The sequence below is a fragment of the Microtus oregoni genome, unplaced genomic scaffold (genome assembly GCF_018167655.1).
Source record: "Microtus oregoni isolate MIOR12 unplaced genomic scaffold, Mior012 000048F_ref0000485, whole genome shotgun sequence".
NCBI classification, from domain to species: Eukaryota; Metazoa; Chordata; class Mammalia; order Rodentia; family Cricetidae; genus Microtus; species Microtus oregoni.
The window spans coordinates 4,217,115-4,242,682 of record NW_024543222.1 but is presented as its reverse complement, the minus strand read 5'-3'; the positions used below and the strand labels follow the sequence as shown (position 1 = coordinate 4,242,682).

The 25,568-nt window shown below is 54.2% G+C and overlaps 3 protein-coding genes across 6 annotated transcripts in view; 2 read left to right on the top strand and 1 right to left on the bottom strand.

The window, feature by feature from the left end:
* The window catches only part of Myo15b (myosin XVB), a 35,216-nt gene extending 29,378 nt beyond the window's left edge, over positions 1-5,838 (top strand). The window contains 19 exon segments of the mRNA XM_041635727.1: positions 80-198; positions 271-412; positions 512-623; positions 708-862; positions 1,238-1,380; positions 1,540-1,603; positions 1,695-1,767; positions 2,047-2,123; positions 3,050-3,120; positions 3,204-3,319; positions 3,413-3,507; positions 3,601-3,678; positions 3,763-3,859; positions 3,951-4,096; positions 4,261-4,376; positions 4,684-4,817; positions 4,932-5,065; positions 5,167-5,307; positions 5,440-5,838. Of these exon segments, the coding sequence (XP_041491661.1) occupies positions 80-198; positions 271-412; positions 512-623; positions 708-862; positions 1,238-1,380; positions 1,540-1,603; positions 1,695-1,767; positions 2,047-2,123; positions 3,050-3,120; positions 3,204-3,319; positions 3,413-3,507; positions 3,601-3,678; positions 3,763-3,859; positions 3,951-4,096; positions 4,261-4,376; positions 4,684-4,817; positions 4,932-5,065; positions 5,167-5,307; positions 5,440-5,520 (2,094 nt within the window). The 3' untranslated portion in view covers positions 5,521-5,838.
* Positions 5,839-25,568, bottom strand: part of Recql5 (RecQ like helicase 5) — a 42,045-nt gene continuing 22,315 nt past the window's right edge. For 2 of the 4 annotated variants that reach the window (XM_041635730.1, XM_041635731.1), the window contains exons 8-19: positions 10,184-10,402; positions 9,922-10,021; positions 9,233-9,269; positions 9,048-9,106; positions 8,889-8,962; positions 8,522-8,615; positions 8,127-8,261; positions 7,394-7,869; positions 7,129-7,219; positions 6,702-6,923; positions 6,455-6,524; positions 5,839-6,351 (exon numbers count right to left, since the gene is read on the bottom strand). In XM_041635730.1, the coding sequence (XP_041491664.1) occupies positions 6,251-6,351; positions 6,455-6,524; positions 6,702-6,923; positions 7,129-7,219; positions 7,394-7,869; positions 8,127-8,261; positions 8,522-8,615; positions 8,889-8,962; positions 9,048-9,106; positions 9,233-9,269; positions 9,922-10,021; positions 10,184-10,402 (1,678 nt within the window). In that variant the 3' untranslated portion in view covers positions 5,839-6,250. Of the gene's footprint in view, positions 6,352-6,454; positions 6,525-6,701; positions 6,924-7,116; positions 7,220-7,393; positions 7,870-8,126; positions 8,262-8,521; positions 8,616-8,888; positions 8,963-9,047; positions 9,107-9,232; positions 9,270-9,921; positions 10,022-10,183; positions 10,403-25,568 lie in introns of all 4 variants that reach the window. The other 2 variants (XM_041635728.1, XM_041635729.1) reach the window with 1 other exon arrangement.
* Positions 13,602-19,703, top strand: Smim5 (small integral membrane protein 5). The gene is made up of 3 exons (XM_041635733.1): positions 13,602-13,690; positions 18,681-18,827; positions 19,182-19,703. The coding sequence occupies exons 2-3, from the start codon at positions 18,701-18,703 to the stop codon at positions 19,289-19,291; spliced, it is 237 nt and encodes a 78-aa protein (XP_041491667.1). The 5' UTR covers positions 13,602-13,690; positions 18,681-18,700; the 3' UTR covers positions 19,292-19,703.

Below are 25,568 nucleotides of genomic sequence, written 5' to 3'. Positions count from 1 at the left end.
GGGGCACAGCTCAGCCCTGGAGCTCTCTACTCAAGGACCCCAGTGCCAGGAATGACCGACACACCTGCCTTCCTGACAGGGTGAGAGTGGCAGCGGCATACAGCTGCTGGGTGTGTCGCACCGGGGACTGAGGCTGCTGAAGGTGACCCAAGACCCTAGCTTCCACCTGGAGCGGCTGAAGACACTCTGCTCCTACAGGTGAGCTGGTCCCGACAGAGCCCGGACGGGGTGGCAGGTGGCCTCCAGCTCATGCCCCGACTGTGTACACAGCTTTGCTGAGGTGTTGGCTGTGGAGTGCAGCGGCGGCTCCACCCTGGTGCTGTTACTGAAGAACGAGCAGCTGATGCTGCACACAGCCCAAGCCAGGGCCATCAAGGCCATGGTGGAGCAGTTCCTGAGTGAGCTCAAGAAGGCAAGTGTGGGCTAGCCCGCCCTGCCTGGCCTCCCTGGGTCCTGGCTGAGAGGACACCCGGGGCAGGCAGCAGACCGCAGACTGTCCACCTGTCCCCAGGACTCTGGCTACGTCATCGCTCTGCGCAGTTACATCACTGATGACCACAGCCTCCTCAGCTTCCAGCGTGGGGACCTCATCAAGCTGCAGCCAGGGGTCTCTCCGGAGCCAGGTAGTCCCCAGGGCTGGCAGAGGGAGGCTGCCAAGGAGCAGAGGGGGCGAGGCAGGTGAACCATCATTCTGCAATGCCTTCTAGGCTGGCAGTTTGGCTCTGTTGGAGGCCGCTCAGGACTCTTTCCTGCCGACATGGTGCAGCCAGCTGCTGCTCCGGACAGCTCCTTTTCCCTGGGACAGAGAAACAGCTGGCAGCGTAAGAGTAAACCACAGCAGCTGAAGGAGCCGGCTCAGGAGGTGAGGAAGACAGAAGAGGTGAAGGAGTGAAGGCCTAACTAGGAGTCTCGGAAGGAAAGAGCAGGGCTGCCTGGCTCGCTCGGGTGCTGCTGCTTCCTGTGGCCTGGTGGGCGCGCTCGCTCAGTGCGGTCTATCCTTTGCCATCTCCTGCCTCATCTCCCCGGCAAGACTTGTAATCCACAGCCTCTGACTGTGGTGCTTAGTTCACTGTCTCCATAGAAGATGCTTAATAAATAATCGTGTCTTTCCTGGCTTCTGGTGTCACTGCTCTCGGGTCTGACGGGTATGGGGACCAGGCGGTAAGAGTGGGAACAGGGCCTCTGGGTTAGGTGGTGGGTGGGCACTGCGGTGGTACCAAATTTCCTGTGCTCCCAGCGCCCCACCCATCCTGGGAGCCAAGAACCCAGCGAAGGCTCAGAGGCCACCTCGTACACAGCCTACAGCTCCCTGTCTGCTGACTCCCACAGCTACACCATGCAGGAATTTGCCCTGCGCTACTTCCGGAAGCCTCATACCTCGTGAGTGCTCTGAACCAATCTCTGTGCCTATCTGCCCTCAGTTGTCCCTGGTACAAACCACAGAGCCACCAGGTCACCGCTCTTACCATGGGCTACGTGGCCTGGGACAAGGGCGGGAGGGCCAGCAAGCAGGGCTGTCTTTCCCTCTGCCCTCCACAGGCTGACACAGGCAGGCAGAGGTGCCAAGAAGAAGGCTGCAGCCAACCTGATCCAGTACAGCAAGGTAAGGGGCCAGGTCGGGAGGAGCTGGGGCCAAGGATCTGCCTTCTGACTCCCATGGCCCTAGATTCACAGCTAAGGCTCTTTGGCCACAGGACCCCATCCAGGAATCCCTCATCAGTCTCAGCAATGAGGACATGAACAAGAGGGCTGTGGCTGGCTTCAAGGGTGAGTGGGCACCTGACTCCCCTTCTCTTTGAGCTCCCCCTGGATCAGCCCATCCGCCAGCATAGGAAGCCTTCTCCACCAACTGTGACGGCTGGGGCGATTGATGGGTTCAGCTGACACTGGCATCCCTGAGCCTATTTCCTCAACAAAGTTAGAGCTGACTGTCCTGCCTGGTGTGTATGCGTTCGGAGAGGAAGGCATCAGAGGTCAGGCAGCCTGGACAGTGGCAGCACAGGTCCGGCCAGCCCTTGCTTACTGTGCTTCATATCCTGCCTGCAGCTCTGATGCAGTTTATGGGGGACCAGCCTAAGCCCCGGAGCACAGACGAACTGGCTCTGCTCTATGAGCTGCTGAAGGTAAGAACTGTGTGCCAACCCTGAGCACCCTTCCTGCCCTCCTGCCTGGGCCAGAATGGCCCATCTATGAGTTCAAGGCCAGCCTGGTCTACAGAGTGAGTTCTAGGACAGCTAGGGCTACACAGAGAAACCCTATCTTGAAAAACCACACACACACACACTCTACTGCTACTGGTAATTTCTCACTTGTTTCAAAATACTTGATCTTCGGCCAGGCAGGGTGGCACACACCTTTTTTTTTTTTTTTTAAAAAAAAAGATTTATTTATTATATACAACATTCTGCCTCCGTGTATGCCCACACGCCGGAAGAGGGCGCCATATCTCATTACAGATGGTTGTGAGCCACCATATGGTTGCTGGGAATTGAACTCAGGACCTCTGGAAGAGCAGCCAGTGTTCTTAACCACTGAGCCATCTCTCCAGCCCCGTGGCACACACCTTTAATCCCAGCACTCGGGAGACAGAGGCAGGAGGATCTCTAAGTTCGAAGCCACCCTGGTCTACAGAGTGAGTACCAGGACAGGCGCCAAAGTTACAGAGAAACTCTCTCTCAAAAAACCAAATAAATAATTTAAAAACAAGTGACAAGATGGGCTGGGCAAAGGCTGCCAGGTGGTGAGTGTTGGGATGTTACTTTCATTCAGTCTTTTTTTTTTTTTTAATGTGTGGTTTTTCAAGACAAGGTTTCTCTTTGTAGCCCTGGCTGTCCTGGAACTCACTGTGTAGACCATGCCCACCTTGAGCTTCTAGAGATTCGCTTGCCTCTGCCTCCTAGGTGCTGGGATTAAAGGCCTGAGCTACCATGGCCCAGCCAGGTAGCAGTGTGTCTAAAGACAGGCCCCTGGCCAGCCATCATGCACAGCAGCCCCTGGCTCTACTGTCCTGTCCCTCTGCCTTACCCACTCATTCCTCCTGTCCCCACAGCTGTGCCAAGAGGACCTCAGAGATGAGATGTACTGCCAGGTCATCAAGCAAGTCACAGAACACCCTGAGCCGTGAGTGGGGCTTGTGGGGTAGAGGGCTTGGGCGGGAACAGCACTGCGGTCTGGCCAGCCTGAAACCCAGCTCTACCCCGCAGAAAGCACTGCGCTCTGGGCTGGAGCATCCTCAGCCTCTTCACGGGCTTCTTTCCACCGTCTACCACTCTGATGCCCTATGTGACCAAGTTCCTGCAGGATTCCAGTCCTAGCCAAGGTGCCTGGGTTGGGAAGAGGGACTTTCAGGCTGAGAATGCCCTGCCAGTAAAGGGGCTGGGATACACCTGTGACCTCCCATCATTCTCTACAGAACTGGCCAGGAGTAGCCAGGAGAACCTCCAGCGCACGGTTAAATATGGGGGGCGCCAGAAGTTACCACCACCGGGTGAAATGCAAGCTTTTCTGGTATTAGGACTCTCTGGTAATGGGTGGGGGTGACTAGAAGCAGAGAGCCGGGACCTCTGATTGTGGAGACTAACCCTACAACTTACCCGTCAGAAAGGGCAAGCGCTTCGTTTGCTTCTGATTCATCTGCCTGGTGGTGTGGACTACAGGACAAACATAGAGACCTTCACGGTGAGCAGGGGCTGCCAAGGAGAGAGGCTATGTGCCTATGCTCGGGACGCTAGTCTCGATCCTCCTGGCCTGTCTTGTGCCCAGGTGTCAGGGGAAGTGCTTCAGGAGCTGTGTGGACAGATGGGCATCACAGACCCTCAGGAAGTACAGGAGTTTGCCCTCTTCCTCATCAAGGGCGAAGGTGAGCCCAGGGCCCCAGTCACTGTCCTCTCACAGGAACGTAGACTCTGGGCTGGGACAGTGTTCAATTTTGGCCTGGGTCCCCTACGCAGGTGAGCTGGTTCGGCCACTATCGCCCCATGAGTACATCAACAGTGTCATGACAGACCAGGACATGAGCCTGCACAGCCGGCGGCTTGGCTGGGAGACCCCGCTGCACTTCGACCACCCCACCTACACCGAAATCCACTATGGCCAGGTCGGTCCGGGCCGTCTAGGCATCTCTAGATGCCCTCTCCACAATGACGCTCACTCGGTGACAGCTGGAAGGGATAGGGCAAGAACAAGTCTGAGTCTCTAAGAGCCACCAACTGTTGGGGAGGTCATGACCCAGCAGGCCCCCCACAACCCTCCTCTCCTCAGGTGCTTCGGGACTACCTGCAAGGGAAGCTGATGATCAGTGCCCAGGAAGATGCTCAACTTGCCCGGCTGGCTGCCCTCCAACACCTCAGGAAAGCCAGCAAAAGTCCGCCATCAGAGTACGTGAAGTCAGCTCAACCTCTCGTCAGCCCCCCTTCCCCCAAACCTAAGGGCTTCTCCGGCCTCCTACCTCCCTTCCCCCAAGGCAACTCCACAACTCCACTTTACCTTTCCTGGTCCTGACCAGACAGGCCTCCCTTAGTCGATGCCTGTCTTCTGCCCCTCCCCACCCTGATCCCGAGCTATGAGCTAGGCCCTGGGGTCCTTATCCATAGTAGGTGCCAGTTCAGTTATGTGGCACATGCACCACCCTGCACCAGGTGGGCCATGGTCACAGGCCCAAGTGACCCAGGCTGTGCCCCCTAGGCAAGAGCTGTTGGCTTACATCCCCAAGCCACTGCAATGGCAGGTGAACACAGCCAGCATCAAGAGCTTAGTGAGCCAGGAGCTGAAGCAGATGCAAGGCTGCAGCTCTCTGAGAGCACAGACGGACTTCATCGGTAGGTCCATGTGAAGGGGCAGGGGGGCATGTGGAGGCCTCTGTGCCCAGTCACCCTTCATTTGCCCTGGGGAGATGTGCAGCCAGGACTCTTGTCCTGTCCCTCTACCCACAGAGACCACGGCCCAGCTGCCCCTCTTTGGCTACACTGTGTATATGGTACTGAGAGTGAGCAAGCTTGTTCTTCCTGGACCTGTCCTCCTGGGGCTCAACCGCCACCATCTTGTCCTCATGGACCCCAGTTCCCAGGTAGGTAGAGCTCCTGTTCTCGTGTTGGTTCAAATCCCGAGTCAATCTCATACCATGCACTGCTGCCCCAGCGCCAATCTCTGCTGTATCTGCTACCCCAGAAACCCTGCTGCTCCATCCCCTTGAAAGACCTGCAGCGGCTCCACCTGCTCAGCCCACTGCAGGACGATGGGGTCCCTGGCCTGGAACTCAACTATGGCTCCGCTGATAACCCCAAGACCATCTGGTTGGAGCTGCCCCAGGTGAGGGGCCGAGACTTCTGCAGTCCCCAGGAAATGCTTCCTCAGCCACAGTGGCTACTGGTCTCTGTCGAGGAGCAGTGTGGGCAGAGGTGGTGGGGGTGGGGAGAGTCCTCACCCATTTTTGCCTGGCAGGCCCAGGAGCTGAAGCACACCATTGTCTTCCTGATGGAGGAGGGCAGCACGTCCTCCACGCAGTGGCCAGGCCTCGGCTGAATCTCCCTGAGCAGTCTGCCTTGGATGTTGGGTGATTCTCGCTCATCTTCGCTGCCTGGCCCCTGCCCTGAAATTTCCTACAGCATAACCCCAAGTGAGGGTCATGAGGCAGGGGTTGCCACAGTGACATCAACTGGGGAAGCAAGCAGACACATGCCCTCTGAGGTGCACTGAACCCAGAGCTGGGGCTGTAGGAACTTGGCCTGGGCGTCTGACGTCCTGCCTGGGGAAAATGCCCACTCAGCTCTAGGGCCAGCACCGGGCCTGGATGAAGCAGCTTCAGCACAAATAAAACGACCGTGTGTGAACATGAGCGTGTATCTTGGGCAGACTTTATTCTTCTTATTCTTGCAAACATGTCAGTTGGGTCTGGCCTTCCTGAGCAGCAGACGGGCAGGGCCTAGAGCCTGGGATCTCAAGTAAGAGGGCAGGCACTCAAGGGCGGAAATGGCCTCGCCCTGGCAGAGGACTTGAAACAAAGACGGGAAGGTCACTGTTTTTCTTTGGCAGTAGCCGTTCCATCGAACCAACTAATGTGGGGCCCTGGCCGTGAAGGCCAGGAGAAGCAGGCAGAGAGAAAGGACTATGGGGCTAACCTCTGACCTTCCACTGCGTGTCTAGTGACATCTCTACAGTGTGGTTTGGTTGGGGGGAGGGGTGAGGAGGAGGACCCTGAGAAAGTTGGTGCCTCTGGCACGGGCCTGCCGCCCCTGTTCAGTCAGCAGACAGGTCATCTTTGTTGGGCGCAGAGGCCACGCCAGTCAGCTTCACTCTCACACCGGGCCCGATCATGGAAAAACTGCTTGATGAGGGTCTGGGCCTCCTCGCTCACTGCAGATAGCAGGACAGGACAGAGAGAAGGTAAGGACCAGTCTCATGGCAGCCGTCGTCCACCCCCACCATGCCTTCTGGCCCTGGCCAGGTCGGCACTCACCACTCTTTCCAGGAGAGGCCTTCTGAGCCAGCAAATGTGAGAGGTGGCGGGCAAAGCCTTTAAACAAGTCCTAGAAGGAAAGGGAGGAGGACAGAGCCCTGGAGCCACCACTGCCAAGGGCAAGGCAGAGCCAGAGTGGGCAGAAGCTGGCCTTGGCTCAATGGCCTTCTCTGCCCTACCTCATTCAGGGTGCACATTCCTGGCCACCCCTGCCTTGACCCACATCCTCCAGGCCCACGCACCCTACCTTGGACATGAACCTGCCCTCCTTATAGAAGGGGGTCAGGTATTTGACCACAACAGCAGCAGCCTCCTTCACGGAGATGCCCGGAGCTGAGAGCGGGCAGGGCTCTCGAGCCGCTTTACTCTCGGTGCTGCTATCACTGGCCAGGGCACTGCCCTTGGCCTCCGCCAAGACGGAGGACTGTGTTGAGGGGCAAAGCTTCTTCTGAGTCTTCTCTGAGCTCTCCTGGATAGGGTCACAGCATGGACAGATCACTTTGGGGCTCCCCTTTACAGGCTCTACCTCCCTTCTGGAAGGAAGCCTGCACCTCAGCACCAGGAGCCTTCCCCCAGCCCATCCCACCTGCTGCTAGGGCGTGAGAAGCGATCTTCCCTGACCCTAACCCTTGGCCCAGGCGGCTCTCCTCCTCACCACGCACCTCCTCCAGTACCTGCTGGGGTCTGGGCCGCTTGCCTGCCTGAGTTTCCTTCAGAGGACTAGGCTGACCTTCAGGGCAGTTCTGGTCTCGGAGTGAGCAGGGGCTGGCCGGAGGGAAGAGCAGCATCAGAGGTCTGGGTCTGGCTGCGCTCTCGATCCAGGCAGCCCAGCAGGGCCCACCGTGAATGAGCTGTACGCTTCAGAGGCCCAGGCAGCCAATGGGTCAGATGCTGCCACAGCTGCCACAGAATGAGGGTTCCCGGACATGGAACTCTTACCTTGGTCCCTCCCTGGGACACTCAGTCTGTCCTAGGGTATTCAAATGCCCCTGGGCTCCAGCTTCTGCGCAGTCCTCTGGCACACCTCCACAGGAAGGGACTGAAGCAGGTAAAGGCGGGCTTTCTGTTCTTTGACAGAAGAATCGGGTGATGTTCTGGGAATCCTTGAGGGCCGCTGCAGCTAGGAGCTGCTGTTTCTTGCTGGCTCTAGCCTTGGCACTGCCTTCTGTCCTCTTCTCGGCCGAGGGCTCCCCACAGTTAGCACTACTTCCAGGAGCCTCTCCTGGGTACCCAGGGAGGGGCTTGTTCCTGTCTTCATCTTGAAGTTCACAGTCCCAGCCTGGGGGATCCCGTTCACCTTCCAGCACAGCCTCGGAGGCTTGCTTCTGGATCTGAGACTTCCCCAACAGTTCTGTGGCTGTCTGGAATGGGCAGGAGCCTTTGCGGAAGGCAGCTCCTACTCTCTTGGGTTTGAGCTGTGAGGAGAAAAAGGAAGAAGTCAGAAGGCTCAGGACCCAGACCTCCCCATGAACAGCTGTGGCTATGGCGAGAGGCTCTCAGGAATGTGGGAAGAAAGAGCTGAACAGGACTCAGCTGGGGGTCAGGCTGATGGGAGAAGAGGCCACGACCGACAGACAAATACAGAGATCCTCTCTGGCCTTCCTGGCATCTGGGTCGGGCACGGAGGACGAAGCAGAAGTGGAACCGCCCTGGGAACCTGGACGCCGCTCACCGAGTAGATGTGGGAGGCCGGTGGGATGTCGTAGTCGTTGGGCTCCACGGGCTCAGCCCCAGCACTGCAGTTCTTGGTGTCACCTTCTATGTCATAGAGATGACCATCCTTGGAGGCCTTGTGCATCTCAGCCACCTAAAGACGGACAGGGAGATCAAGGCACCCACAAGCTACTGCTTAGCCCCAGTCCAGACGCCCCAACCCTGCTGTGGATGCTAGGGAAGTGCAGCTCCCACTGGGATGGCCACAACACCTCCAGGTAGCCCAGGGGCTTCACCACTGTCAGGGGCTCCAGGCCAGCGGCTGGCAGGTAGCTTCTGAACAAGAGAGGCGGCCTTGTCCTGTCCTCAGACTACGAGCATGCATGCCTGCTGGCCTCCTTGGCCCAAGCCTACCTTCTTCAGAACACTGGCCTTGTACAGGTTGACCATCTTGGCGTTTCGGAATGCCCCATACTCCAGCTCCACAGCCTTGGCCCGCAGGTCAGCTCTGTGGGAAGGAACAAGAGCACTGCGGTCCTCCTGGTTTCGGTTTCTCTTCAGAGACCATGGGCTAGCCTCAGGGCCTGGTGAGGATGAGCATGTGAATTCTGAGCAGGCTTCTCTAAGTACCCCTCGGCTCACTGCCCTTCAGTGGCCTTTGGCAGTCTCTGGTAAGGCTGCAGGGACTGGGAGCCATGGAGTGGGATGGATCACAACCTGCAGAGAGGCATTCTCTGAAGGAACAAGCTTGGTCCTCCCCCTGGAGCTCTTGGACACTCACCCATCAGGGGACCCTGCGGCCTGGTGATTACTGCTCAGCGCCTCCTCCAGAAGTTGCAGGCAGTGCTCACGGGCCTATGAGGAGAGTGAGGTCTTGGTCACCCACCCTCAGGGTCAGGGAGGGGCCCTGAGAGAAAGTGAAGAGGCGTCCTTCTCGTACCTTCACTGTGAGCTTAGGGATCTTCCTGCTTGAAGCCTCTCTCAGGGGACAGTCTTCATCTGAGGAAAGGGCAGAAAGGGCTTTCCACTTGACCAGCTCTCTGGAGCCCCCCAACCCTCACTGAGCAACCCACTGTTCACAACCAGACACAGCACCCAAGCCCTTGGGGGCATTTCTGTACCAACCTGGGGGTGTGAATTCTTCTATCTTGGGCTCTTTGCCCTGGAAGACAGACAGCATGAGGGACCATGAGACATCCTGCCCTGCTGCAGGGCAGCTCCTACTGAGGTGGCGAACAGGGGACCATCCAGGGCTTTGCATGGACCACTGTGTGCTGGTTATTTTTTAGGGGGTAGGAAGGATACTTTGGAGACAGGGTTCACTATGTCGTCCCTGGTCTTGTCTCAGATCCACCTGCCTCTTCCTCCCAAGTGCTAGGATCAAAGCCATGAGCCACTATGCTGGCTTAGGTTTTTTGTTTTTTTTTTTTGTTGTTGTTGTTGTTTACTTGACAGAAACTAGAGTCATCTGGAAGAGGGAACCTCAATTGAGGAAAGGCCTCTAGCAGACTGGTCTGGGGAGGCATTTTCTTACTTGATGTGGGACAGCCCAGATTACTATAGGTTTCGCTATTCCCGGGCCAGTGGTCCTGGGCTGTACAAGCTAAACAAGAGAGTGGCAACTCCTCCACAGTCCTGCTTCCGTTCTACCTCCAGGATCCTGACCTGAGCTCCTGCCCTGACTTCCCCTGATGCTGGACGGTGATGCGGAAAGTGTCAGCCAAATAAACCCCTTGCTTCCCAACTTGGGTTTGGTCACAGCACTGGAAACTAACAGAGCCACTGAGCCCTGTCACGGTCTCTACCACCTTTACCTTGCGCAGGCTCATCTGCTTCTGATAGAAAAGATTCCATTGCCGCTTGTGGGCCTCATCTCTGCCCTCATCACCGCTCCCTCCAGAACCTTCATCATACCTAGAGGACAGGCAAGGTGTGAGCAGAAAGGGTCGGGGCTCTGCTCTTCCCCGATCTTCTGGCATAGCATTAAAGCCTAGGCCCCAGGAAGAGTACCACACCACGCTGCAGAAGGCGACCTTGGTCTGGCTAGGGCCAGCGGATGTATTTCGCTGTCCTCACCTGCTGAAGCCCCCGTAGCCTCTGCGGCCTCCCTCATACAGCTCAGGGTCGAAGTCGTCCTCCTGGAAGGGCCTGATGCAGGTCTTGCTCCAGCTGCTGATGCGCTCCAGGGCATCAAGCTTCTCCCTTACAGCCGCAGGACTCTGGCAGTGGTCACAGCCTTTGACGCAGGCAGGAGGTGCATCCCCGAAGTACTTAGCAATGGCAGCATGGCGGCACCTACAGTGAGCAGTGCTTGGGTTGGGGGCTGAAGCAAGCAATGATGTCCGCCCAGTCTCCAAACTCTGATTCACTATCTAGCACCACTCTTGATGCTTCCTACCTTTCAAAGCCCTTCCTAGATTTGCTCTATGTGTATCAGTGACCCCTAGTGCCTGAGGTCAGGACTTGTTCCAGATGGGTTGTGAGCCTGCAGGGCAGGGGGTGCTGAGAACTGAACCAGGGTCCTCTGTAAATACAGTATATGCTCTTAACCTCTGAGCCATCTCTCCAGTCCCTGTTCTGTACCCTTTTATTTACAGGGGCTCGTGGAGCATCACCTGGGGCTGCCCAGTGCAGAGTTGGGCCAGTGAGATAAAGCAGCCTTCCTATAGTCATGCACTGGGTGACTGGGGGTCGGGATGTGAACCTCATTCTGTTCTGTGAGCTCTGGGACCCTGCTCTTCCCTCTCCCCGCAGTGCTGGAATGCCCTGGTGAGCTGAGGCTCTGGCACAGATACTGGCTCTGTCACCAAGACTATGTCAGTGAGAAAACATTTCACCCTTGAATCCCAGGACCTCTCCACTTACGCTGCTGGGGTACAGTGGCACAGCGGAGCATGCTCTACAGGGATAGTCCTCACTGTGGGGAAGGAGGGAAGGACAGGAAAGGGCCATCCCATCCAAGTGCTCTGTCTGCTTGGCTCTTTTTCTTCCGTTTAGAGGCAGGGTCTCACTATGTAGCCAAGACTTGCCCAGGACTCACTATGTAGACTGGGCGGCTCCAAACTCACAGAGATCTGTCTGCCTCTGCCTCCCAAGTGCTAGGATTAAAGGTGTTTGCAACCACACTGGTGCTTTTCTGTTGTTGTTGTTTCTTAAGCTGGGGTCTCACTATAGCTCAGAGTGGCCTTGAACACACGCTTCAGATTCCCCAGTCCTGGGGTCGCAGGAGTGAGCACATCTTGATCTTTCCTTAGAGATCTCTAGCTCCCCCTGGCCTCCTACCATGAGCCCTTTTGCTCCAGGCCAAGGGCTGCCCCTGGCACGGCTCCCAGAGCGGCAGTTCTCAACCCATGGGTCGCAATCCCTTTGGGGCTTCAGTGATCTTTTCAGAGGGGTCACCTAAGACCATCAGAAACAGATATTTACATTTTGATTCATGAAAGTAGCAACATTGCTGTTATGAAGCAGCAATGAAAATAATTTTATGGTTGGGGTCACCACAAGTATTAAAGGGTCTCAGTGTTCAGAAGGTTGAGAACCACTGTCCTAGAGACAGCAGTTCTGAGAGCGGCTATCATGCCTAGTCACTGTTGAACCCAGCCAGTCAGGGAGACACAGCCTCACTAGAGCGTCCCCTCTCACCTACTCCCAGATGTTCCCCTTGGGATAACCATTCTGCCTGGCCAAGAAGTTCGGTCTGTTTTCTGACCCCAGGCTGAGGCCCTGGGAGTGGCCGGCCACTGTTCTAGGGTCCTTACCAGACAGTCTACTGCTAGGGGTGTGGTACGAGGTTGAGGAAGCAGACAGAAAGACACCATAGGCAGGGCTGTCTGAGTGCCCAGTCTAAAGACAAGAAGAACTGGCAAAAATTGTCTCTAACAGCCGGGCGGTGGTGGCACACGCCTTTAATCCCAGAACTCGGGGAGGCAGAGGCAGGCGGATCTCTGTGAGTTCGAGACCAGCCTGGTCTACAAGAGCTAGTTCCAGGACAGGCTCCAAAACCACAGAGAAACCCTGTCTCGAAAAACAAAAACAAAAACAAAAAAAAAATTGTCTCTAACAGAGTTCATCTTAGTTTGAGTACTGTCTGGGGATCTGACCCCAGAGAGCAAGCCCCTAAAGAAGCAGGGTCCCTTGGGGGCTGGAGAGATGGCTCAGAAGTTAAGACTGCTTTTCCAGAGATTTTGAGTTCAATTCCCAGCAACCACAAGGTGCCTGACAACCATCTGTAATGAGGTCTGGTGTTCTCTTCTGGACTGCAGGCATACATGCAGACAGTACACTGTACACATAATAAATAAATCTTTTTTTTTTTATTTTTTTTCGAGACAGGGTTTCTCTGTAGCTTTTTGGTTCCTGTCCTGGAACTAGCTCTTCTAGACCAGGCTGGCCTCAAACTCACAGAGATCCGCCTGCCTCTGCCTCCCGAGTGCTGGGATTAAAGGCGTGCCACCACCGCCCGACTCAATAAATAAATCTTTAAAAAAAATAAAAATAAGAAAGAAGCAGCAGGGTCCCTGAAGCCAAGTGACAAAAGCAGCAGGAAGGAGCCAGCAGAGGAAGCCACTGGGTGCTCCTGCAGCTCCACTAACACTGAACATATGGCAACCGTTCCTTCCCTCTGCTCAAGACTGTTGCTGTACAGAGGTGGCCTGTCCTGTCTCTGGTGCTGTGGCCATACGGTTGCTGACACCCTGCCCCCCAGCTCTGACTCACTGGGGTTCTGTGCTCAGATTCAAAGGCCTCCATTGACTGCAGGGCTGAGGTCAGTTTCTCCCCTGCAGCCTGGTCTGCTGGGTGCACAACAGTCAATCGTTAATGTGTGGAGCCAGCTAGGCAGAATGAGACCACTGTCCCACTGTCCTTTCTGTTAGGCCTTTCATCAAAACAAGCCTCTCCTCAAAACAAGCAGGCTACTTTTAAGGTATTTAGGATCCTCTGGGTACTGAGCAGCAGAAGTGCCCCACCAGAGGGCGAGTGCAAAGCTCGCTGGCTTGCTTGGGTGGCCCCATAGCTACTGTTTTTCTTCCTGGGAGAGGCCAGAGGGAGCAGCTAGGGAGTGGCCCAAGAGACAGACTGGGGTGGTCAGGAACACAAGCCAAAAAGGTCATCCAGAGGGTGGTGGGGTGCTCAAGAGAGAGGTACTCCCTTCTCTTCCCCCAGCAACCTCAGACTGAGCCCCCTGGGGTTATTTCCACAGGGAACCACAGCCAACCACTCATTAGCCCAGCCCTCGGGCGGGGCAGGACAGAGCAGGGGAGGAGTAAGTGAGGGAGCCGTTTTGGGGATCCTGAGAGTAGAGTGGACCTCCTGGGCAGGGAAGGGCTCCTCTGGCTCCGCCTCACAATGGTAATATGACACCTAGATCTCCAGGGCAACCAACAACAAAAAAGCCGAAGCTGGACAGCAGCTGGCTGTCAGCAGCCAAGAGCTCCTCTAAGAGGTGTCTGAGTGAGAAGCCGCAGGCAGGAAAGCGCAGCGCTGGTGAAGCCGGCAAAGGTGGCGGCAAAGGACTGAGAGGAAGCACATAACGGCTCTCTTCTTGGGTACCTCTTCTTGGCTCCCCAATATCTGAGCTCCCAGGTAAGTGACACAGGCCAGAGGTAACAGGGTGCAGAAGAGGAGGGAATGGGCAGTCAGCGTCTCGTATCTCCCACAACTTACCATGAGCTCAGAGAGGAACATTTGGGGGGAATACATTGGGCCACTGTCCTACCGGGAACTAAGTCACCTCCTGTATACACACCTGAGGTTTTTCTTCCTTTGAGTCAGAGCACTAGCGGAGGGGGTGTCCTGCCACTTACTGTGTATAGCAGGGAGCTGGGGGGCTGCTGACTTGATACATCTTTTCTATTCAGTGAGCTTAAAATAGAGCCTCATACCCACTGAGCCTCCATCTGCCCAAGGACTGAGCTCTCCCTGTTCCTCAAGGCTCAGGACAAGATTGCCTAGCCGGCTCAAAGACCCCAGCCCCAGGACCGAGACGAACCTGGAGCAGAACTGCCTACTTGGGGTCCAGATGAGAGCAGCAGCCTCCTCATCTTCTGTGGCTCTGACCTGCTCATTGCTACATTTCCGGCTCAGGATTAGCCCAGGGAGGAGTCTCCGTACCCACTTAGGCTCCGGGGATCCCCTGGGTCCTCCTTTGGCCATGATCTCTGAAAACCGAATATGAGACATGCATGCCTGATTCTAAACCCATGGCTGAGGGGAGATGGTGACTACACAGATGAGGCTGGGGATGACCCCAGGATTCTACTCCATGCCACACCACTGGAATGGCGACCCTGGGACGTTCTTTGGACAGCACAAGCACAGCCTTCCTGGGCAGGGAAGCTGCTCACCCCTCCTGCCTTCTGTCCTCACACCAGGGTTCAAGTCCCTCAGAGATGTTCCTTCCAAAGCAAACAAGCTGTTATCCAGTAGGAAAGAAAGAGGTTTGGAAGGCAAGGAGAAGGCCCAGTTTCTAGGCTCAGCAGAGGGAATGGGCTTTGGCCTGTGCAGGGCTGAGAACCTAACTCCCATGGGACTAGTGAGAAGTGGAGCATGGAGGGGACTAAAGTCACAATGGAGACAGCACATCAGGAAAGGTGAAGGGGGCATGGCAGTGAGCTGTTAGACACTGGACCCCAGAGGCAGGAGGGTGACCGGCACCCACAAAACCCTAGCTTCTGTAGTCCCTGAGTCAAAAGGGAAGCCCAGAATGCAGATTGAGGAGCTCGCTTAATTTCCACCAGAGCTCTCCTCGTTTTACCGGCCGCCAGAGCTCCCCCTGTTCTACCGGCCACCAGAGCTCCCTATTCTGGGAAGCTCGGGGGCCAGGGCAGCAGGACCACCCATTTCTGATTTCAAACTGAAGCCCCACAGAGATGGAGTCACTCAGACACTCGGCATGGCACACGGTGGACACCTGCTGGTCAGGCCGCTGGAACCCTCAGATCTCTCTCGCACATCTACCGGTTATACCTCATTCAAGATGCTTCTCAAACACGACGATATGCTGCAGGACCCACCATGACAAAACAACAGTGTACAAGATGCCCTTTGGGGCTGCGAGCCATCAGTGACAAATGACCCTGCTTATCAGGCAGAGACACACTGCCGGCCCTGTGCACATGGCAGCTGGGGCTAACTATCAGGTTTACAATGAGGAAGTGGAGACACTGCAGGACCAACCAAGCTGCAGTTGTCTGGCCTACAGGACAGTCGCTTACTCTACAGCAAGAACCTCAAAGCCACCTGTCATACAAGGAATGCTAGTCAGTCCCCCAGCCCGGCCAGTTTCCTTCTGCTGTGCTAGCTCTCCCTGACCATTGCCTGTAACCCAGCTGGGAGCATCCTCCAAAGATTCCAAGTGCTATCAGGCAGCCTGGGCAGCAGGTGGACCCAGGGGCAGTCAGGGCTGTTCTCCACAGGAAGCTACCACTTCCTCTACTGAAGATGGCATTAAGAGACTCTCTCTAGTCCCCATGTTCTTTTTTTCTTTCTGGTGCCGTGACTAGGATTAGTCCCCATGTTCTTGATTGAAACATATGGTTGAGAAAGAAGTGGGTAAACCTGGGATAGAAAGTCCAGGAAACACATAATTACCAGTAGCTCTGCTCTGTTAACTTAGGGGGTTATCCAGTCAACAGGGCCAGCCCCAGGGCTCCCACTCCCCCTGACCACAGCTGGGGAACAAGGTTACCTAATAACCATTGGTTATATTGGGCACCAGGCATCTGTTGGCCCTGCTTTAAATAGCCCACTGGGAAGATGCCTGGGGAGCTGCCGGAATGCGTCTCTTTCCTCTTTGGAGAACAAGACCCCTTTGCCCCCCTTCCCCCGTCATGTGCTTGTTCTGTTGGTCAGAGCTTAAAATAACAAAATTATCAACTGCCAAGCAAGGAGTTCCTCTTCGGCCCTTTGAGGGCAGAGAGCCATACCTAGCAGCCCCACTTCTGCTGGTAAAAGGCAAGACCTGGCAGGCAGCCCCCATGGCATGGTGGACAGGTCCCACCTAGTTTCCAGTAGGCTGCCTATGGAAGGCCTAGGCACAGCTACGTGGCTGTCCACACGAGGTGTTCTAGCAGAGTAGAGCTCAGCTGTAGCAGGCAGGAGTCTGCAGTTCTCCAACTTTGCAAGCCAAGCAGAGTGCAGGGAAGAGTGAGAGAAGGACAGAGAAGCTGGGAGTAACTCTGCTAGATGGAACTTTAGACCAACAAATTCTGACCTCCCTGCACAGCAGGTCCAACCCTGAGCCACTGGAAACTGGACATTGAGACCTTCCAGCTAGACCTAGGGTCCCAACTCTGCCAACCCTGCCAAGCAGGTGCCTCATCCTCCCTAATCCCTGAGTCTCTCTCTAGGTCTTTGGGTGTGGTACACAGAAAGTTCTCCTGACCACCAACCTCCTGCCCGCTTCTGCTTTTAAGGAGTGTCTCCATTGGGCTCGTGAGGCAATGTGGGCACAGTGCCAGCCAGGCTGAACAAGCCAGCCCAAACACAGATGAAGAGGGAGGGTGAGAGGCAGCAGCCCGGATTCTGAACCATATGCATACCACTTCTGTGGGGTGGGAATGCTGCAGAGGTCCCGGACAGGAGAGTGGATGGATCACTTTTGCAAGCACGCCCTAGCTGCAGCGCCTTTGGCCTGACCAGAAGGAATGTTCTTATGTTCACATCAGCAGGACACACAGATCTACTCATTTAGTGACAGATAACAGTGCAGTTCTCAAAAAGTCTGGAGTGCCCCACTGTGGTGGTGAGGAACTGATAAAATTGATGCCCCCGGCTCGTAAGAGGTGGTATTCAGTGTGCACAGCTCACGGGTTTCTAAAGAGCTATGGTCCGTGACTCGGGCTCAGCTGAAATGGGCCTCCATAAACAGTGCATGGGTAGTAAGTAGGTGGTGCATGGGATGGGTCCATCCTTGACTTCCCTGGCCCAGTCAGTCCCCACCCAGAGAAAGTTCCCGCAGCCAGGCCCCTCCCAAAGGCCTCTCAACTCAACAACACAGAGATAAAGAGCCTGTCCATCGCACAAGAGGGAGAGGGGTAAATAGCAAGGTGGTGACAGATGCCTTTAATCCCATCTTGGGAGGTGGAGGCAGGAGGATCTCTGAGTTTGAGGCCAGCCTGGTCTACAGAGCGAGTTCCAGAACAGCTAGGGCTGCTACACAAAGAAACCTTGTCTCGAAAAGCAAGCAAATAAAAAACCATTTCTATAAAGGGCGTATGAGGTTAGAGAAGGCACCACAGGCTGGGGATGCAGCTCTGTGGTACAGGACTTGCCCTGGAGCCCATTCCCCAGGAGCACAAAAATGACAAAACGTGAACAAACTCAGAGAAGGCACCGCGTGCTTCACAGAGAGGAAATCCAGCGGCTGGCAGCTCTGATCTAGGTCCTGAAGAACTGTTAGGGGAAGAAGGGCAGCCAGCCAGGGCTTGGCCTCCTACGATGGGCAGCCGAGGGCAGCCAGAGCCTCTCATTCTCAGAGACTCAGGCAGAGACTGCGCAGCACAAGGGCAGAGAGCCTGCATGTAGGATGACCCTGTCCCATGACCTTCATGGGAGTTTAGGCCTGCTGTGTGCAGGCAGGAATGCTGGAAGTGACCAGTCTCACAGACCACAGCAGAGGGGACCTGCCTGGTTGAGACCAGGGCCAACATGGCAATCAACAAAGACACAAGCGCCTGGTCCCCTACCCCCATCCCTCAGGAAGAACCAGTTTGGATGCTTTGGCACAAGGCTGTCCCGGTTCCTTCTCTCTCACAAGAGCTGAAGCTCAAAGGCTCCACCAAGGAACTCAGTCGAGAGCTTTGTCCAGGCCCTCTCTGGAAGCCGTGGCCAGCCTGACTCCAGTCAGGCCTTCTCCGGTTAGAACAGGCCCAGCACTCCAGGAAGGGAAGAGCTGGCTGACCTAGTCCTAGAACTCCTGCTCCCATCTGAATGATAGCCCCTTCTTAAGAGTAAAGAAAGTGGCTTGGTAGCAGAGGAGAGTCCTCAGGGACTCAGCATCATATCCTTCAAGGGACAACCCCTCCCTCAGTTTTTGCCTATAGCTGATCCTGCTACAGTCCCCATAAACCTGTTCCTGGAGTCTGATTCCCCTCCCACACAGAATCCTGAGGCCTGTCTTGTCACCCTAAGGCCATCTTGGGGAGGTACCAAAATGCTGAGTGACCCAGAGGCTGGCTGGGGAGCTGTGTCAGCTGGGGCACCCCAGTCAAACCTGCTATTTGTGTCTCAAGACAAAGGAATGCAAGAGCCGAGCCCCATATGAATGGGCAGGTGAACCGTCATCAGCTGCGGCCATCTGGTGGCCTCTCAAAGGCTCTCTGGGTTACATCTGTCACAGGCTGCACTGGTCCTGGGCAGCTCCCACCAAGTGTGGGCTGAGGGCTACCCTACCATTGAGCAGAGTTCCCTGACTGCCTGTCTCCCTCTGCCTGGGATCCACCAGAGGTATAGGGCTGAGACTGACAAACCTGTTCTGCAGGCTATGGTGGGAGAGGCTGCTTCCCTGGAGCTACCTCCCAGCTCGTGAGCAGTTCCACAGGGACTCTAGGGTGCTCTGTCTGTGTTGTTACAGAACACAGGAGCCCTAGCAACATGGCAGCCACAGACTTTAAAGAGGAGATTCGCTCTGTGGGTGAGAGGCTGCTGCTGAAGCTGCAAGGACTGCCCCAGGCTGATCCCGTGGAGCTGGTGGCCTTCTCTATCATCCTTCTTTTCACAGGCAAGTGGGGCACCTGGCCTCTGGCCCTTTAGCCCATCCCCTCAGTGTCCTATGGGCTCTTTCTGATAATCGGGAGACCACACCATGGTGCTGGCTGGAAGGTTGGGAAGTAGGGAAAGCGGTGTCCCAGGGAAAGCTAAGGTAGTTGCCAGGCAGTGCTGGATACCACCGGGTATCAACCACGAACCGAAAGGAGTCAGGCTTGGGCCGTGGAGCAAGAGACAGGGCCCTGTCAGCCACTCTGGTCTTTGTGACCACTGCTCCAGACTGGGGGGCGGGGCAGGTCCTCTGGAAGGAGGGTGGGCATCCCTTCCTCCCCTAGCTCTTCAGCCCTGGACCATCCTCTCCCTTTAGCTACGGTCCTGCTGCTGATGCTGCTGGCCTGCAGCTGCTGCTGTGTGCGCTGCTGCTGCCCCGACAGGAGACGCACGAAGATCCTCGTGCAACCCGTAAAACCCAGATGAGGGACAGCAGTGTGATGACCCAGGAGAAGCTGGACAGAAGCCTTCCCAAACTGTGACACAGACTATCATCCTGGCCACTTCTGGCACTGTCCAGGTGACAGACAGGGTAGACATATGGAGACTTCTCAAGGAAACAAGTGTTGCGCAACCTGCCGATGGACACCAGCACTTAGAGGAGTCAACTGTTTCGAAAGCCCAGGAAAACGCTGAGGACTTCTGCTGTACTTTTGAGGAGCCCCATATCTTGAACAGCTCATGGCTGTGGGGAGGCTGGCCCTTGGATTCTGCTGATTTATGCCAAAGAGAAGTAAACTGATCAGGGACTTTGTGCAATTTACTAAACTCAAGCCTCCGTCTGAAGGGGAGGGAACAGGTCAGTATTCTAGCTGAAATTTGCTTACTTCCAAGTAAAGCTTTTTTGGTTCCGTGTTTACGAGGTGTTTGGCTATGTATATTTATGCGCAGGTGGCTCTGCATCAGGACAGCATCAGAGCTCTAGGGGCACGGCCAATGACTGACTTTCTTTCCAGGCTACTGCCCTTGGTGTGCCCACGAAGGCTGGGAAATCACACAGGAAGGAAGGCCACAGAGACATCAATGCCACATGCGGGACCAGTGCAGGGCCACTGGCAACATTGCTTTCTAACAGGGCTGCTTCCAGAGTCCCACTCTGTTGAGTGATGGAGGCCGATGCCCTAGGACAGGAGCCGAGCCCAGGAATGCCACAAATATTTCCTGCTGTCTGTGTCCCCCTCACTAGCACCTCCAGACCACTGGGTCCTCCCACATCTCTTCAGGCTGTTGTACTCCGGCCCTGTCCCTATCTGAGCGCTCACAACCCAGCTGACAATCCCCTCAAGCTAGGCTTCCTTCTGGTGAGATGGACTAACCCTGGCACCTGCTTCCCGTGGTATGCTAGGAGTGTAAAGCAGACAGCCCAAGACTAGCCCAGTGCTAGACATGCTTCAGAAGCTCCCCAATTACCAACTGCCATTATTCGCCCCTCTGAACGGGCTAGCCCAGAGCACAGTGGACCCACGTTAAAGAAGGGTGCTGCTGAAATGCCGCCATGCTGCCCTCCCTGCAAACCAAAACACGAAACGTGCGGAGGGGCAGACACGTAAGTCTCCATACATGGAACAGGGCCAGGACTGGCTCCAATTGCTCCCACTTCTGTCACCTAAGTCTGCGCAGCACACATTCTGCTTGCTGGGGAGCAGAGTTCAGCCTGCCTTGAAAACAGGTCACAGTAAGGGAAGTCAGCCCCTGCCACCTCCAGCTGGCAGCCTAGGCCATACAGGCAGGAAGGCTGACAGGAATTCTTGCTAGCTGGTTTGACTACCTGGTAGCCACAGACTTGCCTGACAGGTTTGGGTTATTGAAACCAAGAAAGGAGGTGTTTCCAAACAAAGAAAAAGAAATCTAAGAAACCACCTGTCCTCGGCCCCTAAAATTGGAATTCAGAGTCAAACACGTCTTTAATCCCAGCATTCTGAGAGGCAGAAGCAGGTGGACCTCTGTGAGTTCCAGGTCGGCCAGGGCTACTTAAGACCCCTTCTTGGATGGAGCTGGAGAGATGGCTCATTGGTTAAGAGCACCTGGGTTCAGTTCTCAGCATCTACTTGGCAGCTTACTGTCTGTTACTCCAGGTACAGGAAATCTGACACCCTCACACAGAAATACATGCAGGCAAAGCACCAATCACTGCTTGTTAAAAACAACAACAACAAATGAACAACAACAAAAAATTTTTATCAAAAACAAAACATACCAAACCAACAAGAAAACCTGAATGATGCTAATAAAGACAGTTAAAATCCAGAGGATTAGGCCATGCTGTGTTGCCTTTAAAAGAATTTTAATGGGGGGGCTGGAGAGATGGCTCAGAGGTTAAGAGCATTGCCTGCTCTTCCAAAGGTCCTGAGTTCAATTCCCAGCAACCACATGGTGGCTCACAGCCATCTGTAATGGGACCCCCTCTTCTGGCCAGCAGGTATACACACAGACAGAATATTGTATACATAATAAATAAACATTTAAAAAAAAAAGAATTTTAATGGGGGACGCTGGAAAGATGATGGCTCAGTGTTTAAGAGCACTGGCTGGTCTTCCAGAGGTCCTGAGTTCAATTCCCAGCAACCACGTGGTGGCTCACAACCATCTGTAATGAGATCTGGTGCCCTCTTCTGGCCTGCAGGCATACGTGCAGACAGAACACTGTGTACATAATAAACACATAAATCTTATAAACAATGTAATAGTGCTGGGAATGAAGCCCAGAAGACTGCACTAGGCAAGTGCTCTGTCCCAGAAGCACAACCCAGACCTAGAAGTTGTCTTAAGCTAGGTTCCAATTCACCGCGCCCCTGCCTTAGCCTCTTAAGTGTGAGGATTACATGTAATGTGCCTCACTTGCTTGGGTTTTTTTTTTTTTTTTTTTAAATCTTCTCTTTTTTAAAACAATCTCACTAAGTGGCTCTGGCCGGAAGTCAGTATGCACTTAGCTCGGGGCTGTCCTCTGCCTCTGGAGTGCTGGGATTGCAGGCATGGCCCACCATACCCCACTTTTGTCCTGAGCATTCTGTTGCAGATAAATTCACTTAACCGTCATGGTGCTTCAGTCCTTTATTATCCTGGTTGACAGAGGACGGAGATGAGCCTCTGTGCAGCCAGCTAAAATGTGGCAAAGCCAGCTCTGGCTCCAATTCCCTGCTCACACCTAGGGCTTGAGGCCTCTGGGACACAAGGCAGAGGTGTTGACCCATTATCTCCATTAGCCAACCCCACATCCACGCACCCACACCCAGACTCTGTCTCAAGATTGCTTCTGTGGAGCGGGTGGAAAGCCCACACCCAGCTATCTGAGGAGAAGCCGGGGTAGTGGAAGGAGTGGAAACCTGCATTTCTCACTCCAGCACCTCACAGGAGGTCCCTCAAAGCCCTCAGTTCAGGAACAGCAGCCCGGTTCCTTCCAGAATCTTCTTTAAGCAGGATTTCATTAGCATCAGGAATAGTCTTCCTGTAGGAAGGCTAAGGTTGAGGACCCTTCTTTGCTAGAAAAGATTCTGGTTCCTAGTCTAGCTGAGGGTACCATGAACAATCCTGGACACCTAGTTCAGCTCCAGAGTAGAAGGTACCAAGGACAACCCTGGACATAGCCTAAGTAGCCAGTTCGCTTGCACCTTCCTACCCCATGCTAGGTCAGTCCATCCTATAAGCTAACCACCTGCAGCCTGGCACATGCTGGGATGGCAGACCTAGGCCACCTTCACTGGGGAGGAAGCAGGCGTGGGAAACAGAAATGGTCACTGCAGATCTGAGCTGTCAGACGGCAGCTGGTGACCACAGCAGCAGCACAGGGTGGACTACTTCAAGCTTAGGGAAGGTCCCACTGATGTAACTGCCCTATGCCAGGCAAGAACAAGCCATCGTGGTGCACGGAGGCTACCGCAGGCCTCACCAGCTTCCTCATGACCCTCCCTCCCACATGGCCTCTGCTCTACCAATGTCTGATCTCAGTCCCTCAGGAGGATGAGGAGCCGCCTGGTTCACTGCCTGAATTTTATGCCTTGTTACAAGCTAAAAATCAAGGTGAGAATCACGTCAGCAACGCTGGCAGAGCACACACAAGTTTTGTGAAATGTGACACAAATGAGTACTACAAATTTCATATCATAAAATATGTGCACAAATTAACTTTGTTCTAAAAATGTTTTCCTCTTCTTTCCACCCTGTTCCATGACAGGGAATGCTGTCCCTAACCCTCTTTTTTTTTTTAAAGATTTGTTTGTGCTGGGCGGTGGTGGCGCACGCCTTTAATCCAGCACTTGGGAGGCAGAGGCAGGGGGATCTTTGTGAGTTCGAGGCCAACCTCTACAAGACCTAGTTCCAGGACAGGCTCAAAAGCTACAGAGAAACCCTATCTCAGGGGGAAAAAAAAGGATTTGTTTGTTTTTATATGTATGTTTGTCTACATGATAGTTTACCACATGCATGCCTCTTATCTGAGGAGCCCAGAAGAGGGCATCAGACTGTCTGGAACTGGGGTTACAGATGGTTTCGAGCCACCATGTGGGGCTGGGAATCGAACCTGGGTCCTCTGGAAAAGTAGCTAGTGCTCAAGTCTTTACAACTCCCGCCATTTCCTCACAGAAACCCTCAGCGCAGACCATTGTGCCTGCAGCACCCTCTCCTCATCTATCTCCCTCACAGTGACTGAGACAACAGATCTACCTACTTGGATACAGCAGTTAATTAACTAAAACCAGACAAAGCAACTTTCTTATGAATGACATTCCCTCTACATAGCTGATGTTTTGAGACAGGGTCTCACTATATATTTCTGGGGGCCTGGTATTCACTATGTAGACCAGGCAGGTCTCGAACTCAAAAGACCCACCTGCCTCTACTCCTCAAGTGCTAGAATTAAAGGTATGTGCCACCATGCCCAGCAGGGGTTTGTTTTTAGTTTTTTGGTTTTTTGAAACAGGGTTTCTCTGTGTAGCCCTGGCTATCCTGGAACTTACTTTGTAGACCCGGCTGGCCTCAAACTTAAAGATCTACCTGTCTCTGCCTCCTGAGAGCTGGGATTAAAGGTGCGTGCCACCACTGCCTGGCTTCTTTTGTATTTTTTAAAGATTTATTTATTATATATGTGTGTGAATGTTTGGTGCCTTCGAAGGCCAGAAAAAGGTGTTGGATCGCCTAAAACTACGATTACAGGCAGTCAGGGTCACCTGACATGAGTGCTGAGCACTGAACCAGGAAGAGCAACAAGCGCTGCCACTTCTGAACTGTCCTCCAGCCTACAGAAGCTGAGGTGGGAACAGACGGGCACACCTCTTGGGTGGGGCTTGGTCTCTGAGGATGGCTGTGAACCAGCTCGGCTCTAGCCTTACCTTGTAGTTCTGGTTTCATTAGAACAAGAGTGTGAACACACCAAGTGTAAAATGTCACTACAGAGGGGACAGCAAGATGGTTCAGTGGGTAAAGTTACTTGCCACCAAACCTGAGGACCTGAATTCAGTTCCCTGGAAGCCACAAGTTAACCTATTTCCAATAAGTTGTCTGCTAAACTCCACAAACATGCCATGGGATACACACACATGCACATACACACAATGTATTAAAATTTTTAATGTTATGAGTCTTAAAAAATATGCCCAAAGTTGTGCTTCTTTTGATGGGAATATGGAATGATATCAAAGTGGCCACATAGGCATTAATAGAGACAACAGCTTTGTCTGCTCTAAGGTATAGGGCCTGAGAGCCGGCTTCAAACTCCAACTGCACAGCCTTGAATAAGTTGCTTAGTCTCTCTGTGTGTCTGTCATCTGTCTGTAAGACTGGAGTTGTGGCAATCATTGTTTCATTTGTTTATACGATGTCACATTCAATTTTGTAGCCACAGGAGCAAGCACAACAGCTACAAACCAGTTTGGGAACAAACAACTGACTCTTGATAAGAACCTGATTTCACTGATAGGCTCATAAAGTACCAGGGTGTGCCAGAGACCAGCCTGCCAGCTGTGTGCATTTGGCAAGCCAGGAAGTCAGCAAGTTTTACACGAGGAAGTGGAAAGCAACAGGTGAGCCGTGGGTCAGTCGAGAATGCTTTCCTGAGTTTGCTCATTGCCTGTCAACCACTCCAGGCTGTATCTGAAGAGACGCCCTGAGAGGATTAGAACACCAGATACCTGGGATTCTAGAAACTGATGTACGTGGGCATTTCTCAAAACTCTACAGACCTGTGGGCTACGACATGAGCCTCGCTGGAGGGAACAGCCTCTCTTATGATGGAATGTCCACACGTCTAAGCTTTAAAGGAGTCAACAGTGGCCATCAAGTTTCAAGCAGGGCATGTATGATCAATCCCTTCCTCCCAGTTTTCTCTCTAACAAGGGGTAGGAGGAACCAGCCACATGAAACAGCTGAGGCCACGCCCAAGGCAGGCACAAGAGAAAAAGACTAAGGGTGGCAAGCACTCCCACCCAGAAATGGCTCTGGGAGGCTCCAGCCAGAGCTGCGGCTAACCATTCTCCCACACCACAGGAAAGAACGCCTTCCCAAGTAAGCTCCAAGAGTCACTGAGACGGAGAACTAACACCTGGTGCACACAGGTGAGGTGGACAGGTGACCTGTAGCACAGACACAATCTATACTCTCATCCTCCCCCAAGTCTGACTTCTCTCAAGGACAACTTACAAAGTGTCCCGAGCATCTCCAAGAGACGCCATCACAAAAGGGCAGAACACTGCTGAGGAACCAAGGGAGGGAG

Excerpts from the sequence above, each read along its gene's own strand:
- Smim5 (XM_041635733.1), top strand. The coding sequence starts at position 18,701 with ATGGCAGCCACAGACTTTAAAGAGGAGATTCGCTCTGTGGGTGAGAGG. Across the intron at positions 18,828-19,181 it reads TATCATCCTTCTTTTCACAG|CTACGGTCCTGCTGCTGATG; the intron begins GCAAGTGGGGCA and ends CTCTCCCTTTAG.